The sequence below is a fragment of the Coregonus lavaretus genome (assembly GCF_964263955.1).
Source record: "Coregonus lavaretus genome assembly, contig: HAP1_SCAFFOLD_1889, whole genome shotgun sequence".
Classification (NCBI taxonomy): Eukaryota; Metazoa; Chordata; class Actinopteri; order Salmoniformes; family Salmonidae; genus Coregonus; species Coregonus lavaretus.
This window is the reverse complement of record NW_028158337.1, coordinates 40,896-59,611: the sequence shown is the minus strand read 5'-3', so window position 1 is coordinate 59,611 and position 18,716 is coordinate 40,896. Positions and strand designations below refer to the sequence as shown.

Below are 18,716 nucleotides of genomic sequence, written 5' to 3'. Positions count from 1 at the left end.
GAACATGCCAAGATTTGAAAGATACATACACATTACCAGGCAAATCCTTTTTCTATATTTACAAATTAGGTCAGCAATGCTGGCCTGTGGAGTTCCTTGGGATATCCAACTACCAAACCATCCAATGATGGGGTTTATAAATAAATGATCTGGGCTCCCGAAAGGACTGATGTCTATTATATATAAACAACTCTTGGAAAGCTCATATGCTGAGCTAGCCATTAAAAAAGTATGGTCCACAAATCTAATTGAATCTGAACAACACTGGAACATCATATGGAAAAATATGACCTTGGCATCCCGTAATCCGAAACATCAAATGATACATTTTAAGTTTGTTCATAGACTGTATTTAACACCAAGGAAACATTTTACGATGAAATTGGCCCAAACTCTCTACCCAGATATACCCAGTACATAGTCATTATCCTGAATGCTATCCCTCTCTAGCCAGTACATAGTCATGATCCTGAATGTCTATCCCTCTCTACCCAGATATACCCAGTACATAGTCATTATCCTGAATGCTATCCCTCTCTACCCAGATATACCCAGTACATAGTCATTATCCTGAATGCTATCCCTCTCTACCCAGATATACCCAGTACATAGTCATTATCCTGAATGCTTATCCCTCTCTACCCAGATATACCCAGTACATAGTCATTATCCTGAATGACTATCCCTCTCTACCCAGATATACCCAGTACATAGTCATTATCCTGAATGACTATCCCTCTCTACCCAGATATACCCAGTACATAGTCATTATCCTGAATGACTATCCCTCTCTACCCAGATATACCCAGTACATAGTCATTATCCTGAATGCTATCCCTCTCTACCCAGATATACCCAGTACATAGTCATTATCCTGAATGACTATCCCTCTCTACCCAGATATACACAGTACACCCAAAGAGGAGCCAGTGATCTTCAGAAACTGTGCTGAAATCTTCAGATCTGGGGTCACAGAGAATGGTGTCCACAGCATACGACCACCCAACTCTACCCGCACAGTTAAGGTAAGGGGTTACATTTAATGACCTTATGCAGGGGTTCAGCTTTTATGTCGAATAATTGCATAATTTACCAGCTGACACTATCTATTCCAATCTCTGCTTTTCTTCAGCGTATAGAAGAACCACACACACCCTATGAAAAAAAGGTTGACATTTGGACATTTTATTGTTTCCGAGAGGGCCACATTAAGGGCAGGAAGGACAGAGAGTGGTACTGTTTGGCGAGAATGGGCGAGTGGAAATATTCACGTCTGAGTACAGAACGTTACAATAATAAACAACAGGAGTGCTTTGCCCTGCAGGCCCAGCCCAGCCTGAGAGAATAGAGAGTCAGAAATACTGAAAAGGCCCTACACTGACCTGAAGCAGCTTTTTGCCAACTCACTCACCCGTGGTTTAGTGCACCACAAGCTAGCCCCTCTCCACTGTCACAGTCTGAAGACAAGACATTACTGGCAGAGGTTTAGAAAGGCCTGGACCTGTGAAGAGAAAATATGGTTTTGTTATTCATTGCTTTTTCACTCACCATCTGTTGTCTCCATCCCCTCCTCTTCTTCACCTCCTGTGGGTCACCTGGTACCCAGGTGATGGTCTCCGCTGCTAGTGAGTCGACACTCTTATACAGAGCGACTTACAGTTAGTGAGTGCATACATTTTCATACTTCTTTTCGTACTGGTCCCCCCCCCGTGGGAATCGAACCCACAACCCTGGCATTGCAAGCGCCATGCTCTACCAACTGAGCTACACAGGGAATAGTAGCCTGGCGTACGTCTCTGCTACTGTGGGTGTTTACATAGATGCAAGCTGGTATCGAAACGTTTCAAATGGCACCCTTTTTATTACATAGTGCTCTGCTTTTGACCAGGGACCATAGGGCATAGGGTGCTGTTTGGGACACTCAATAGACTCCAGCAGCGTCACCCCATTGCTGTCAATCTCTGACATCCAACCATCTAGCCTCATGACAGACACACACACACACACACACACACACACACACACACACACACACACACACACACACACACACACACACACACACACACACACACACACACACACACACACACACACACACACACACACACACACACACACACACACACTCTACATCTGTGTGGCTGCAACTGTAAACTGGGAGAGGTTTCAATTGCCCTGTTTTTTTTTATGCAGAGTGTGTGTTTAAATGTGTGTGTGTAACGGGGCCCAACGAGACAATATTTGTGTGAGATGCGGTTGAGCCATCTGTGATCAAATGACTGACTAATGAAAACAAACCACTCTGACAAGTGATATTTAAAAAAGTGTGTTTTTCTGGTTTGGAGGTTCAGTCATGCACAAAATATGCAAATGTCTGAATCAAGAGTGTTTTTCTAAAAATCCATTAATAAACTTGGCCCGGTGAGATAAAAGCCTTCTTGCTAAAAACGTCTACCGTTTGTTGTTGATACTGCCGTGGTTACCAGCAATACAACAGCTTGTTGGTCATTGTGGAGGATAACTTGCCCTCCCTCTCCATGTTCTTCCCAGATATGTTGCTTTGTTTTACAAGAAAACGTTGTGTTTGTACAGTGGTTTGAACCCCCTTTAGGGAAACATTCACAGAACTGAAAAAAGATTCAAACAAGTTGATAAAGTTATAATATCAAATATAATATAAAATAAGAATGCTAATGTAATCATGTGACATTATATTTACTTATATTATGTATTATATCATATTTATTAAATATTCATATTTTCTTTGAGAAAAAAGAACAAACCCTAAAATGCACAAAGAAATTGCATATGCTTACCATTATAAAAGGATTTAGAAAACGTTATTTCTATGAAGTCTGGTGAGCTCGCTGCAGCATTACAACACAATAGATTTGTCCTTGAATAGCTCTCCCTATCCAAAGCGTGGGAGTATGGAGTATTCAGTCTGTAACTGTTCAGAATCAACACAAAACATTACCCTCTCTAGGGAATTGGATTTCTTCGAAAAATCTATTTAAAAAATCTATTTCAGGTCCCATGGTCTGAATTCAGAATGTTGTTTGGAAGACCCTAGGACCAGAGCCTTGGAGGAGGTGGTGGTGGTGGGGGTGGTGGGGATGGTGGTGGAGGTGGTGGAGGAGGTGGAGGAGGAGGAGGTGGAGGAGGAGGAGGTGGAGGAGATGGGGGTGGGGGTGGTGGAGGAGGTGGTGGAGGAGATGGGGGTGGGGGGGGGGTGGTGGTGGGGGTGGAGGTGGTGGAGGAGGAAGTGGTGGGGGTGGTGATGGGGGTGGTGGGGGTGGAGGAGGAGGAGGTGGTGGAGGAGATGGGGGTGGGGGTGTGGGTGGTGGAGGAGAAGGTGGTGGTGGAGGAGGAAGTGGTGGGGGTGGAGGAGGAAGTGGTGGGGGTGGTGTTGTTGATAACGAGTGTTAGTCTTTAAATATGCATGTAAATACGGTGAGAAACCAAATAAATAAAGAAAACAGTCCTGGAGTGTGTCCCTATGGGCCCTGGTCAGAAGTAGTGTCTCTCTCTCTCTCTCTCTCTCTCTCTCAAAACTCTCTCTCTCTCTCTCTCTCTCTCCCCCTCTCTCTCTCTCTCTCTCTCTCTCTCTCTCTCTCTCTATTTCTCTCTCTCCCCCCCCCTCTCTCTCTCTCTCTCTCTCTCTCTCTCTCTCTCTCTCTCTCTATATATATATATATATTTCTCCCCCCCCCCCTCTCTCTCTCTCTCTCCCCCCCCCCCCCCCCTCTCTCTCTCTCTCTCTCTCTCTCTCTCTCTCTCTCTCTCTCTCTCTCTCTCTCTCTCTCTCTCTCTCTCTCTCTCTCTCTCTCTCTCTCTCTCTCTCTCTCTCTCTCTCTCTCTCTGTGTGTTTTCCTTGGACACTGATGATATTCAGTTTATCATCCCTGCTGGATGAAGATCAAATGGAAGACAGAGGCCAGCAGCCCAACACCTGACGCTCCCTGTGAGTGTGTCCAGAGGTCTTCTAACAGAAACACTGAAAGAGAGAGAGAGCTCTATATAACACCAGAGGTCTTCTAATAGAATCACTGAAAGAGAGAGAGCTCTGTACTGTATGATGTAAGGCTTTTGACTATATATTAGCCCTGTACTGACTATTGAAACATCAATCTGTCTTTCAGACTGCAACCCTGTACTGACTATTGAAACATCAATCTGTCTTTCAGACTGCAACCCTGTACTGACTATTGAAACATCAATCTGTCTTTTAGACTGTAACCCTGTACTGACTATTGAAACATCAATCTGTCTTTTAGACTGTAACCCTGTACTGACTATTGAAACATCAATCTATTTTTATGAAAGCCTGACATTGACATTGATATACAGTAGCTGGTAATAAATGGTTAGATTTGACACAGGGAATACTGACATTGATAAAGGTACTGTATATTTAGAATCTAAACATGCATAATTGGAGTGCAAGAGTAATGTTTTTTCTGAATCCCAAAAACCTGTTACTGGGAACACCATCTCAATGCAACTATTGTATTGCTGTGCCTTTGGATACAGCAGACACCCATATAGAGGACATGGGCCCTGTTCAGGTGTTCTGTATCCAGAAGTGAGTGTACCTCGACAGGTGTTCTGTAACCAGAAGTGAGTGTACCTCGACAGGTGTTCTGTATCCAGAAGTGAGTGTACCTCGACAGGTGTTCTGTATCCAGAAGTGGGTGTACCTCGACAGGTGTTCTGTAACCAGAAGTGGGTCTACCTCTACAGGTGTTCTGTAACCAGAAGTGGGTCTACCTCTACAGGTGTTCTGTAACCAGAAGTGGGTCTACCTCTACAGGTGTTCTGTAACCAGAAGTGGGTTTACCTCTACAGGTGTTCTGTGATATGAAGACGAGCGGTGGGGGCTGGACCGTGCTGCAGCATCGTAGAGACGGAGCGGTGGATTTCCACCGTGGCTGGAGGGATTACAAGATGGTATGTTCACTAGACTTTAAACACAAGAGGTCAACCAAGTCTTCTTTGGTGGGTCATTGTCAGCAGAGACTGCTTCCGTATTGAAATAGTAGTCAAAGAGTGTCTGTTAAGGTAGATTATTTTACATTACTGTCATCTCAACACAAGCAGTCTTTTTCTGTATGTCATTCAAATATCTAACAATAATTTGTTTTAATTAAGTCAGACATTTTTTTTCAGCATGTTATCATGGACAACATTCTACCAGAGTGTGTGGTAGAATGTCATCTATCTAGTCTGTGTAATTTCTGGTGATGGACTTCATCCAAAATCAAGATAGAAAACTCTCTGAATCACAGGTGCATTGGTTTAAGAGTAGGTAGGATAAAGAGGGGCAGTGGTTCTGGATTCCTCACTTAGACTGGACCGGAGGTTCCAATCACTCTAAGGTGGGGTAGAGGAGAGGGTTGGAGAGGGTTTAGGATTGGGGAGGCGTGGGATAAGGTGGGGTAGAGGAGAGGGTTGGAGAGGGTTGGAGAGGGTTGGAGAGGGTTGGAGAGGGTTTAGGATTGGGGAGGCGTGGGAGGCGTGGGATACAGACAGATCTGTGATCCGGGGTGACCCTGGTTGTTTGGGTAGGCCGTCCCCCTTGTTCCCCCGACGACACTCCCTGTTCTGTTGTTGCACCTGCACTCTCGCTGTCTCTCCCTGTCGGTGTCCGACCCCCACACACACGCTCATCACACATCACAGGCTCACACGTACACACACACACACCTCGATCACATCACATACTCCCCTCACACACCCTGAGCTCACACACTTGTATCAGTCACTTCAGACTCAGTGGGAGAGACTGACCTTTCTACAGGATCAGTAGAGATCCCACCATGTAGAGTACTGGGGGTAAAGAGAGACTAGCTAACAGCAACAGGATCAGTAGAGATCCCACCATGTAGAGTACTGGGGGTAGTAGAGAGACTAGCTAACAGCAACAGGATCAGTAGAGATCCCACCATGTAGAGTACTGGGGGTAAAGAGATACTAGCTAACAGCAACAGGATCAGTAGAGATCCCACCATGTAGAGTACTGGGGGTAGTAGAGAGACTAGCTAACAGCAACAGGATCAGTAGAGATCCCACCATGTAGAGTACTGGGGGTAAAGAGAGACTAGCTAACAGCAACAGGATCAGTAGAGATCCCACCATGTAGAGTACTGGGGGTAAAGAGATACTAGCTAACAGCAACAGGATCAGTAGAGATCCCACCATGTAGAGTACTGGGGGTAGTAGAGATACTAGCTAACAGCAACAGGATCAGTAGAGATCCCACCATGTAGAGTACTGGGGGGTAGTAGAGATACTAGCTAACAGCAACAGGATCAGTAGAGATCCCACCATGTAGAGTACTGGGGGTAGTAGAGAGACAGGCTAACAGCAACAGGATCAGTAGAGATCCCACCATGTAGAGTACTGGGGGTAGTAGAGATACTAGCTAACAGCAACAGGATCAGTAGAGATCCCACCATGTAGAGTACTGGGGGGTAAAGAGAGACTAGCTAACAGCAACAGGATCAGTAGAGATCCCACCATGTAGAGTACTGGGGGTAGTAGAGATACTAGCTAACAGCAACAGGATCAGTAGAGATCCCACCATGTAGAGTACTGGGGTAGTAGAGATACTAGCTAACAGCAACAGGATCAGTAGAGATCCCACCATGTAGAGTACTGGGGTAGTAGAGATACTAGCTAACAGCAACAGGATCAGTAGAGATCCCACCATGTAGAGTACTGGGGGTAGTAGAGATACTAGCTAACAGCAACAGGATCAGTAGAGATCCCACCATGTAGAGTACTGGGGGTAAAGAGATACTAGCTAACAGCAACAGGATCAGTAGAGATCCCACCATGTAGAGTACTGGGGGGTAGTAGAGATACTAGCTAACAGCAACAGGATCAGTAGAGATCCCACCATGTAGAGTACTGGGGGGTGGTAGAGAGACAGGCTAACAGCAACAGGATCAGTAGAGATCCCACCATGTAGAGTACTGGGGGGTGGTAGAGAGACAGGCTAACAGCAACAGGATCAGTAGAGATCCCACCATGTAGAGTACTGGGGGTAGTAGAGAGACAGGCTAACAGCAACAGGATCAGTAGAGATCCCACCATGTAGAGTACTGGGGGTAAAGAGAGACTAGCTAACAGCAACAGGATCAGTAGAGATCCCACCATGTAGAGTACTGGGGGTAGTAGAGATACTAGCTAACAGCAACAGGATCAGTAGAGATCCCACCATGTAGAGTACTGGGGGTAAAGAGAGACTAGCTAACAGCAACAGGATCAGTAGAGATCCCACCATGTAGAGTACTGGGGGTAAAGAGAGACTAGCTAACAGCAACAGGATCAGTAGAGATCCCACCATGTAGAGTACTGGGGGTAGTAGAGAGAGACAGGCTAACAGCAACAGGATCAGTAGAGATCCCACCATGTAGAGTACTGGGGGTAGTAGAGATACTAGCTAACAGCAACAGGATCAGTAGAGATCCCACCATGTAGAGTACTGGGGGTAGTAGAGAGACAGGCTAACAGCAACAGGATCAGTAGAGATCCCACCATGTAGAGTACTGGGGGTAGTAGAGATACTAGCTAACAGCAACAGGATCAGTAGAGATCCCACCATGTAGAGTACTGGGGGTAGTAGAGATACTAGCTAACAGCAACAGGATCAGTAGAGATCCCACCATGTAGAGTACTGGGGGTAGTAGAGAGAATAGCTAACAGCAACAGGATCAGTAGAGATCCCACCATGTAGAGTACTGGGGGTAAAGAGATACTAGCTAACAGCAACAGGATCAGTAGAGATCCCACCATGTAGAGTACTGGGGGGTAGTAGAGATACTAGCTAACAGCAACAGGATCAGTAGAGATCCCACCATGTAGAGTACTGGGGGTAGTAGAGAGACAGGCTAACAGCAACAGGATCAGTAGAGATCCCACCATGTAGAGTACTGGGGGGTAAAGAGAGACTAGCTAACAGCAACAGGATCAGTAGAGATCCCACCATGTAGAGTACTGGGGTAGTAGAGATACTAGCTAACAGCAACAGGATCAGTAGAGATCCCACCATGTAGAGTACTGGGGTAGTAGAGAGAGACTAGCTAACAGCAACAGGATCAGTAGAGATCCCACCATGTAGAGTACTGGGGGTAAAGAGAGACAGGCTAACAGCAACAGGATCAGTAGAGATCCCACCATGTAGAGTACTGGGGGTAAAGAGAGACTAGCTAACAGCAACAGGATCAGTAGAGATCCCACCATGTAGAGTACTGGGGGTAAAGAGAGACTAGCTAACAGCAACAGGATCAGTAGAGATCCCACCATGTAGACTACTGGGGTAAAGAGAGACTAGCTAACAGCAACAGGATCAGTAGAGATCCCACCATGTAGAGTACTGGGGGTAGTAGAGAGAGACAGGCTAACAGCAACAGGATCAGTAGAGATCCCACCATGTAGAGTACTGGGGGTAGTAGAGAGACAGGCTAACAGCAACAGGATCAGTAGAGATCCCACCATGTAGAGTACTGGGGGTAAAGAGATACTAGCTAACAGCAACAGGATCAGTAGAGATCCCACCATGTAGAGTACTGGGGGTAGTAGAGAGACAGGCTAACAGCAACAGGATCAGTAGAGATCCCACCATGTAGAGTACTGGGGGTAGCAGAGATACTAGCTAACAGCAACAGGATCAGTAGAGATCCCACCATGTAGAGTACTGGGGGTAAAGAGAGACTAGCTAACAGCAACAGGATCAGTAGAGATCCCACCATGTAGAGTACTGGGGGTAGTAGAGATACTAGCTAACAGCAACAGGATCAGTAGAGATCCCACCATGTAGAGTACTGGGGGTAGCAGAGATACTAGCTAACAGCAACAGGATCAGTAGAGATCCCACCATGTAGAGTACTGGGGGTAAAGAGAGACTAGCTAACAGCAACAGGATCAGTAGAGATCCCACCATGTAGAGTACTGGGGGTAGTAGAGATACTAGCTAACAGCAACAGGATCAGTAGAGATCCCACCATGTAGAGTACTGGGGGTAGTAGAGATACTAGCTAACAGCAACAGGATCAGTAGAGATCCCACCATGTAGAGTACTGGGGGTAGTAGAGATACTAGCTAACAGCAACAGGATCAGTAGAGATCCCACCATGTAGAGTACTGGGGGTAAAGAGAGACTAGCTAACAGCAACAGGATCAGTAGAGATCCCACCATGTAGAGTACTGGGGGTAGTAGAGATACTAGCTAACAGCAACAGGATCAGTAGAGATCCCACCATGTAGAGTACTGGGGGTAAAGAGAGACTAGCTAACAGCAACAGGATCAGTAGAGATCCCACCATGTAGAGTACTGGGGGTAGTAGAGATACTAGCTAACAGCAACAGGATCAGTAGAGATCCCACCATGTAGAGTACTGGGGGTAGTGGAGAGACAGGTATAACAGCAACAGGATCAGTAGAGATCCCACCATGTAGAGTACTGGGGGTAGTAGAGAGACAGGCTAACAGCAACAGGATCAGTAGAGATCCCACCATGTAGAGTACTGGGGGTAAAGAGAGACAGGCTAACAGCAACAGGATCAGTAGAGATCCCACCATGTAGAGTACTGGGGGTAAAGAGAGACAGGCTAACAGCAACAGGATCAGTAGAGATCCCACCATGTAGAGTACTGGGGGTAGTAGAGATACTAGCTAACAGCAACAGGATCAGTAGAGATCCCACCATGTAGAGTACTGGGGGTGGTAGAGAGACTAGCTAACAGCAACAGGATCAGTAGAGATCCCACCATGTAGAGTACTGGGGGTAAAGAGAGACAGGCTAACAGCAACAGGATCAGGATCAGTAGAGATCCCACCATGTAGAGTACTGGGGGTAGTAGAGATACTAGCTAACAGCAACAGGATCAGTAGAGATCCCACCATGTAGAGTACTGGGGGTAAAGAGAGACTAGCTAACAGCAACAGGATCAGTAGAGATCCCACCATGTAGAGTACTGGGGGTAGTAGAGATACTAGCTAACAGCAACAGGATCAGTAGAGATCCCACCATGTAGAGTACTGGGGTAGTAGAGAGACAGGCTAACAGCAACAGGATCAGTAGAGATCCCACCATGTAGAGTACTGGGGGTAGTAGAGATACTAGCTAACAGCAACAGGACAGTAGAGATCCCACCATGTAGAGTACTGGGGGTAAAGAGATACTAGCTAACAGCAACAGGATCAGTAGAGATCCCACCATGTAGAGTACTGGGGGTAAAGAGAGACTAGCTAACAGCAACAGGATCAGTAGAGATCCCACCATGTAGAGTACTGGGGGTAGTAGAGATACCAGCTAACAGCAACAGGATCAGTAGAGATCCCACCATGTAGAGTACTGGGGGTAGTAGAGATACTAGCTAACAGCAACAGGATCAGTAGAGATCCCACCATGTAGAGTACTGGGGGTAAAGAGATACTAGCTAACAGCAACAGGATCAGTAGAGATCCCACCATGTAGAGTACTGGGGGTAAAGAGATACTAGCTAACAGCAACAGGATTAGTAGAGATCCCACCATGTAGAGTACTGGGGGTAGTAGAGACTAGCTAACAGCAACAGGATCAGTAGAGATCCCACCATGTAGAGTACTGGGGGTAGTAGAGATACTAGCTAACAGCAACAGGATCAGTAGAGATCCCACCATGTAGAGTACTGGGGGTAGTAGAGATACTAGCTAACAGCAACAGGATCAGTAGAGATCCCACCATGTAGAGTACTGGGGGTAGTAGAGACTAGCTAACAGCAACAGGATCAGTAGAGATCCCACCATGTAGAGTACTGGGGGTAGTAGAGATACTAGCTAACAGCAACAGGATCAGTAGAGATCCCACCATGTAGAGTACTGGGGGTAGTAGAGAGAATAGCTAACAGCAACAGGATCACAACCACTACCAAGGGAGCGCTGTTTGGCCAGCCTACTGTGCCTGCTGTAGTAGGGGAATCCCACCTTATGCTCTGCACAGGGCACTACGTTTGACCAGGGCCCATAGGACTCAGGGGGCCCACTGGGCTCTGGTCTAAAGTAGTGCACTATATAGGGAATAGGGTGCCATTCTCTGGTCTAAAGTAGTGCACTATATAGGGAATAGGGTGCCATTCTCTGGTCTAAAGTAGTGCACTATATAGGGAATAGGGTGCCATTCTCTGGTCTAAAGTAGTGCACTATATAGGGAATAGGGTGCCATTCTCTGGTCTAAAGTAGTGCACTATATAGGGAATAGGGTGCCATTCTCTGGTCTAAAGTAGTGCACTATATAGGGAATAGGGTGCCATTCTCTGGTCTAAAGTAGTGCACTATATAGGGAATAGGGTGCCATTTGGGACTCATTCACAGTGTTGTCCAATACTCAACACAAACCTATCTTAGATTTTCTCACTGCCATCAATATTCATGAAATACAGAAACTATACACAGAAGGGAAATGCATGTTTCTCATTGAGATCCTTAAATACTTAAATGACAGTCTGGGGATACGAGAGGGTGTGCTTTGGCTTTTTGATTGAACGAGCAGCTCTCACCTTCCTTCTGCAGCAGATTCATTGCCACAGTTTGGTTGGGAAATGGAATTCTCAAAGGACAGCGATCGCAGCGCAAAAGTGCTTTTTCAATATATATTTTTCTCAAGAACAATATTTTTTCAGGTGGCTGATAAATATTTGGTCCCAGTTTTAGCGTGGGAGTATGGAGCCTCTGTAGATGAAAGATAACGTGTGTGTGTGTGTGTGTGTGTGTTTGTGTGACTGCCCAAACTGACCACACAATGTTTAACCAACATTGGTCCAACGTAACAGTAATACCAGGCCTTCTGGCCAGATAGTAAATGCTCCCAGACCTCATTAGTATCTTCACATTCACATAACAAACACGAGCAGACAGCCAGAGACCACAGAGAGAGTGTTACAGTTCAGAGATATTTAGCCATCTGTTGGAATATCTGTTGGAAAAATAAGTCTCTCTGTTTAGTTGCAGAGGTGCTCTTTAAAAGTAATTACAACTATGTTTTCTGAGTATTCAAGCTATATAGAGACTAACGTTCTGTAGTAGGTTACATAAATACAAGCTACAGTGGGGAAAAAAAGTATTTAGTCAGCCACCAATTTTGCAAGTTCTTCCACTTAAAAAGATGAGAGAGGCCTGTAATTTTCATCATAGGTGCACGTCAACTATGACAGACAAATTGAGAATTTTTTTCTCTCCAGAAAATCACATTGTAGGATTTTTTATGAATTTATTTGCAAATTATGGTGGAAAATAAGTATTTGGTCACCTACAAACAAGCAAGATTTCTGGCTCTCACAGACCTGTAACTTCTTCTTTAAGAGGCTCCTCTGTCCTCCACTCGTTACCTGTATTAATGGCACCTGTTTGAACTTGTTATTAGTATAAAAGACACCTGTCCACAACCTCAAACAGTCACACTCCAAACTCCACTATGGCCAAGACCAAAGAGCTGTCAAAGGACACCAGAAACAAAATTGTAGACCTGCACCAGGCTGGGAAGACTGAATCTGCAATAGGTAAGCAGCTTGGTTTGAAGAAATCAACTGTGGGAGCAATTATTAGGAAATGGAAGACATACAAGACCACTGATAATCTCCCTCGATCTGGGGCTCCACGCAAGATCTCACCCCGTGGGGTCAAAATGATCACAAGAACGGTGAGCAAAAATCCCAGAACCACACGGGGGGACCTAGTGAATGACTTGCAGAGAGCTGGGACCAAAGTAACAAAGCCTACCATCAGTAACACACTACGCCGCCAGGGACTCAAATCCTGCAGTGCCAGACGTGTCCCCCTGCTTAAGCCAGTACATGTCCAGGCCCGTCTGAAGTTTGCTAGAGTGCATTTGGATGATCCAGAATAGGATTGGGAGAATGTCATATGGTCAGATGAAACCAAAATAGAACTTTTTGGTAAAAACTCAACTCGTCGTGTTTGGAGGACAAAGAATGCTGAGTTGCATCCAAAGAACACCATACCTACTGTGAAGCATGGGGGTGGAAACATCATGCTTTGGGGCTGTTTTTCTGCAAAGGGACCAGGACGACTGATCCGTGTAAAGGAAAGAATGAATGGGCCATGTATCGTGAGATTTTGAGTGAAAACCTCATTCCATCAGCAATGGCATTGAAGATGAAACATGGCTGGGTCTTTCAGCATGACAACGATCCCAAACACACCGCCCGGGCAACGAAGGAGTGGCTTCGTAAGAAGCATTTCAAGGTCCTGGAGTGGCCTAGCCAGTCTCCAGATCTCAACCCCATAAAAAATCTTTGGAGGGAGTTGAAAGTCCGTGTTGCCCAGCGACAGCCCCAAAACATCACTGCTCTAGAGGAGATCTGCATGGAGGAATGGGCCAAAATACCAGCAACAGTGTGTGAAAACCTTGTGAAGACTTACAGAAAATGTTTGACCTGTGTCATTGCCAACAAAGGGTATATAACAAAGTATTGAGAAACTTTTGTTATTGACCAAATACTTATTTTCCACCATAATTTGCAAATACATTCATAAAAAATCCGACAATGTGATTTTCTGGAATTTTTTTCCTCATTTTGTCTGTCATAGTTGACGTGTACCTATGATGAAAATTACAGGCCTCTCTCATCTTTTTAAGTGGGAGAACTTGCACAATTGGTGGCTGACTAAATACTTTTTTCCCCCACTGTATATAGAGACTAATGTTCTGTAGTAGGTCAGAGAGTGATTGTCAGAAGATATAAACATTTGCTTTTTCACTTTCCTCAGTCAAAATAATTTCCCTTCACTCAAATTATCCCTCATGTATCTTCATCCCTCTCAAAGGTACACCAATATTTACATCTTAACACATCTCTGTTGATGCCATATCTCCCTCTGAAGTGACATTAGTCATATGACCCTTCATTCAGTTTGTCCTCTTTCTCTCACCGTACCTGTTTCAGGGTTTTGGGGATCCCTCGGGAGAGTACTGGGCAGGAAATGACCTCATACACCTGCTGACCATCTCCCAGGAGTACAGTCTCCAGGTGCAGCTGAAGGACGCTGAGGGGAACGAGGCCTACTCCCACTACGATCACTTCTATATAGACGCAGAGGACAAAAACTACAGGTACCAGCATGCAATGCACCCTCCCACAGCAGAGAAGTTCAAGAGTCAAATCAACTCACATGCTTCATAAAAAAACAGGTGTACACTAACAGTGAAATACTTACTTATGGGCCCTTCACAACAACGCAGAGAGAGAAAAAATAGAGAAATAATAGAAAAGTAATGAGCAATCAGGGGAGAAGGGCCTTGGTCAGGGAGGTGACCAAGAACCCGATGGTCACTCTGACAGAGCTCCAGAGTTCCTCTGTGGAGATGGGAGAACCTTCCAGAAGGGCAACCATCTCTGCAGCTTCTCCACCAATCAGAATGGCCAGAGAGAAGACACTCCTCAGTAAAAGGCACATGACAGCCCGCTTGGAGTTTGCCAAAAGGCACCTAAAGGACTCAGACCATGAGAGAGAAGATTCTCTGGTCTGATGAAACCGAGATTGAACTCTTTGGCCTGAATGCCAAGTGTCACGTCTGGAGGAAACCTGGCACGATACCTACGGTGAAGCATGGTGGTGGCATCATCATGCTGTGGGGATGTTTTTCAGCGGCAGGGACTGGGAGACTAGTCAGGATTGAGGGAATGATGAACGGAGCAAAGTGCAGAGAGATCCTTGATGAAAACCTGCTCCAAAGCACTCAGGACCTCCGACTGGGGCGAAAGTTCACCTTCCAACAGGACAACGACCCTAAGCACACAGCGAAGACAATGCAGTCTCTGAATGTCCTTGAGTGGCCCAGCCAGAGTCCGGACTTGAACCCGATCTAATATATCTGGAGACCTGAATATTGCTGTGCAGCGACGCTCCCCGTCCAATCTGACAGAGCTTGAGAGGATCTGCAGAGAAGAATGGGAGAAACTCCCCAAATACAGGTGTGCCAAGCTTGTAGCGTCATACCCAAGAAGACTTGAGGCTGTAATCGCTGCCAAAGGTACTTCAACAAAGTACTGAGTAAAGGGTCTGAATATTTATGTAAATGTGATATTTCAGTTTTTTATTTGCAAAAATGTCTAAAACTCTGTTTTTACTTTGTCATTATGGCGTATTTTGTGTAGATTGATGAGGAAAATAAACAATTTAATCAATTTTAGAATAAGGCTGTAATGTAACAATGTGGAAAAAGTCAAGGGGTCTGAATACTTTCTGAATGCACTGTATGAGTGGAAGTAATTGAATAAACTTGTAACCCGTTCAGTCTTAGTCTAAGTAAAAGAAAGAAAGTTTAGATAATGTCTGTCTTGAAGAACATCATCAGTGATGAGCTCAGCGGACGTCAAGCTAACACTTTCCTGACTCCGTCACTCTATCCATCGCCGTGGCTATACCGCTGCCCCGGTGACAGCCCCTATCAGTGAAGGAAAACAGGAACAACGTTTGCATCCCAAATGGCACCCTATTCCCTACATAGTGCACTACATTTGACCAGGTCCCAGGCAAAAGTAGTACAGTATGTAGGGAATAGGATACCATTTAGGACAAAACTAACCATTCATCAGCAGCAGCATGAAACCTGCCAAGTCAAACAGCAGTTTGGTCTCTCTCTCCACTACTAAAGCCCTATGGTGATCTCTCTCTCCACTACTAAAGCCCTATGGTGGTCTCTCTCTCCACTACTGAAGCCCTATGGTGGTCTCTCTCTCCACTACTAAAGCCCTATGGTGGTCTCTCTCTCCACTACTAAAGCCCTATGGTGGTCTCTCTCTCCACTACTAAAGCCCTATGGTGGTCTCTGTCTCCACTACTAAAGCCCTACGGTGGTCTCTCTCTCCACTACTAAAGCCCTATGGTGGTCCTCTCTCCACTACTAAAGCCCTATGGTGGTCTCTCTCTCTTCACTACTAAAGCCCTATGGTGGTCTCTCTCTCTCCACTACTAAAGCCCTATGGTGGTGACTCTCTCTCTCCACTACTAAAGCCCTATGGTGGTCTCTCTCTCCACTACTAAAGCCCTATGGTGGTGACTCTCTCTCTCCACTACTAAAGCCCTATGGTGGTCTCTCTCTCCACTACTAAAGCCCTATGGTGGTCTCTCTCTCTCCACTACTAAAGCCCTATGGTGGTCTCTCTCTCCACTACTGAAGCCCTATGGTGGTCTCTCTCTCCACTACTAAAGCCCTATGGTGGTCTCTCTCCCCACTACTAAAAACCTATGGTGGTCGCTCTCTCCACTACTAAAGCCCTATGGTGGTCTCTCTCTCCACTACTAAAGCCCTATGGTGGTGACTCTCTCTCTCCACTACTAAAGCCCTATGGTGATCTCTCTCTCCACTACTAAAGCCCTATGGTGATCTCTCTCTCCACTACTAAATCCCTATGGTGGTCTCTCTCTCCACTACTAAAGCCCTATGGTGATCTCTCTCTCCACTACTAAAGCCCTATGGTGGTCTCTGTCTCCACTACTAAAGCACTATGGTGGTCTCTCTCTCCACTACTAAAGCCCTATGGTGGTCCTCTCTCCACTACTAAAGCCCTATGGTGGTCTCTCTCTCCACTACTAAAGCCCTATGGTGGTGACTCTCTCTCTCCACTACTAAAGCCCTATGGTGATCTCTCTCTCCACTACTAAAGCCCTATGGTGATCTCTCTCTCCACTACTAAATCCCTATGGTGGTCTCTCTCTCCACTACTAAAGCCCTATGGTGATCTCTCTCTCCACTACTAAAGCCCTATGGTGGTCTCTGTCTCCACTACTAAAGCACTATGGTGGTCTCTCTCTCCACTACTAAAGCCCTATGGTGGTCCTCTCTCCACTACTAAAGCCCTATGGTGGTCTCTCTCTCTTCACTACTAAAGCCCTATGGTGGTCTCTCTCTCTCCACTACTAAAGCCCTATGGTGGTGACTCTCTCTCTCCACTACTAAAGCCCTATGGTGGTCTCTCTCTCCACTACTAAAGCCCTATGGTGGTCTCTCTCTCCACTACTAAAGCCCTACGGTGGTCTCTCTCTCCACTACTAAAGCCCTATGGTGTTCTCTCTCCCCACTACTAAAGCCCTATGGTGGTCTCTCTCTCCACTACTAAAGCCCTATGGTGGTCTCTCTCTCCACTACTAAAGCCCTATGGTGGTCTCTCTCTCCACTACTAAAGCCCTATGGTGGTGACTCTCTCTCTCCACTACTAAAGCCCTATGGTGGTCTCTCTCTCCAATACTAAAGCCCTATTGTGGTCTCTCTCTCCACTACTAAAGCCCTATGGTTGTCTCTCTCTCCACTACTAAAGCCCTATGGTGGTCTCTCTCTCCACTACTAAAGCCCTATGGTGGTCTCTCTCTCCACTGCTAAAGCCCTATGGTGGTCTCTCTCCCCACTACTAAAGACCTATGGTGGTCTCTCTCTCCACTACTAAAGCCCTATGGTGGTCTCTCTCTCCACTACTAAAGCCCTATGGTGGTGACTCTCTCTCTCCACTACTAAAGCCCTATGGTGGTCTCTCTCTCCACTACTAAAGCCCTATGGTGGTCTCTCTCTCTCTCTCTCTCCACTACTAAAGCCCTATGGTGGTCTCTCTCTCCACTACTGAAGCCCTATGGTGGTCTCTCTCTCCACTACTAAAGCCCTAAGGTGGTCTCTCTCCCCACTACTAAAGACCTAGGGTGGTCTCTCTCTCCACTACTAAAGCCCTATGGTGGTCTCTCTCTCCACTACTAAAGCCCTATGGTGGTCTCTCTCTCCACTACTAAAGCCCTATGGTGGTCTCTCTCTCCACTACTGAAGCCCTATGGTGGTCTCTCTCTCCACTGCTAAAGCCCTATGGTGGTCTCTCTCCCCACTACTAAAGACCTATGGTGGTCTCTCTCTCCACTAATAAAGCCCTATGGTGGTCTCTCTCCCCACTACTAAAGACCTATGGTGGTCTCTCTCTCCACTACTAAAGCCCTATGGTGGTCTCTCTCTCCACTACTAAAGCCCTATGGTGGTCTCTCTCTCTCCACTACTAAAGCCCTATGGTGGTGACTCTCTCTCTCCACTACTAAAGCCCTATGGTGGTCTCTCTCTCCACTACTAAAGCCCTATGGTGGTCTCTCTCTCCACTACTAAAGCCCTATGGTGGTGACTCTCTCTCTCCACTACTAAAGCCCTATGGTGGTCTCTCTCTCCAATACTAAAGCCCTATGGTGGTCTCTCTCTCTCCACTACTAAAGCCCTATGGTGGTCTCTCTCTCCACTACTGAAGCCCTATGGTGGTCTCTCTCTCCACTGCTAAAGCCCTATGGTGGTCTCTCTCCCCACTACTAAAGACCTATGGTGGTCTCTATCTCCACTACTAAAGCCCTATGGTGGTCTCTCTCTCCACTACTAAAGCCCTATGGTGGTGACTCTCTCTCTCCACTACTAAAGCCCTATGGAAGTCTCTCTCTCCACTACTAAAGCCCTATGGTGGTCTCTCTCTCTCTCTCCACTACTAAAGCCCTATGGTGGTCTCTCTCTCCACTACTGAAGCCCTATGGTGGTCTCTCTCTCCACTACTAAAGCCCTAAGGTGGTCTCTCTCCCCACTACTAAAGACCTAGGGTGGTCTCTCTCTCCACTACTAAAGCCCTATGGTGGTCTCTCTCTCCACTACTAAAGCCCTATGGTGGTCTCTCTCTCCACTACTAAAGCCCTATGGT

At 46.2% G+C, this 18,716-nt stretch overlaps 1 protein-coding gene across 1 annotated transcript in view; it reads left to right on the top strand.

The window, feature by feature from the left end:
- angpt2b (angiopoietin 2b) overlaps window positions 1-18,716 on the top strand; it is a gene marked incomplete at its 5' end in the record, with an annotated part of 81,786 nt that overhangs the window by 33,549 nt on the left and 29,521 nt on the right. The window contains 3 exons of the mRNA XM_084198320.1: window positions 901-1,025; window positions 4,852-4,953; window positions 13,953-14,119. Coding sequence (XP_084054446.1) covers window positions 901-1,025; window positions 4,852-4,953; window positions 13,953-14,119 — 394 coding nt within the window. The remainder of the gene's footprint in view (window positions 1-900; window positions 1,026-4,851; window positions 4,954-13,952; window positions 14,120-18,716) is intronic.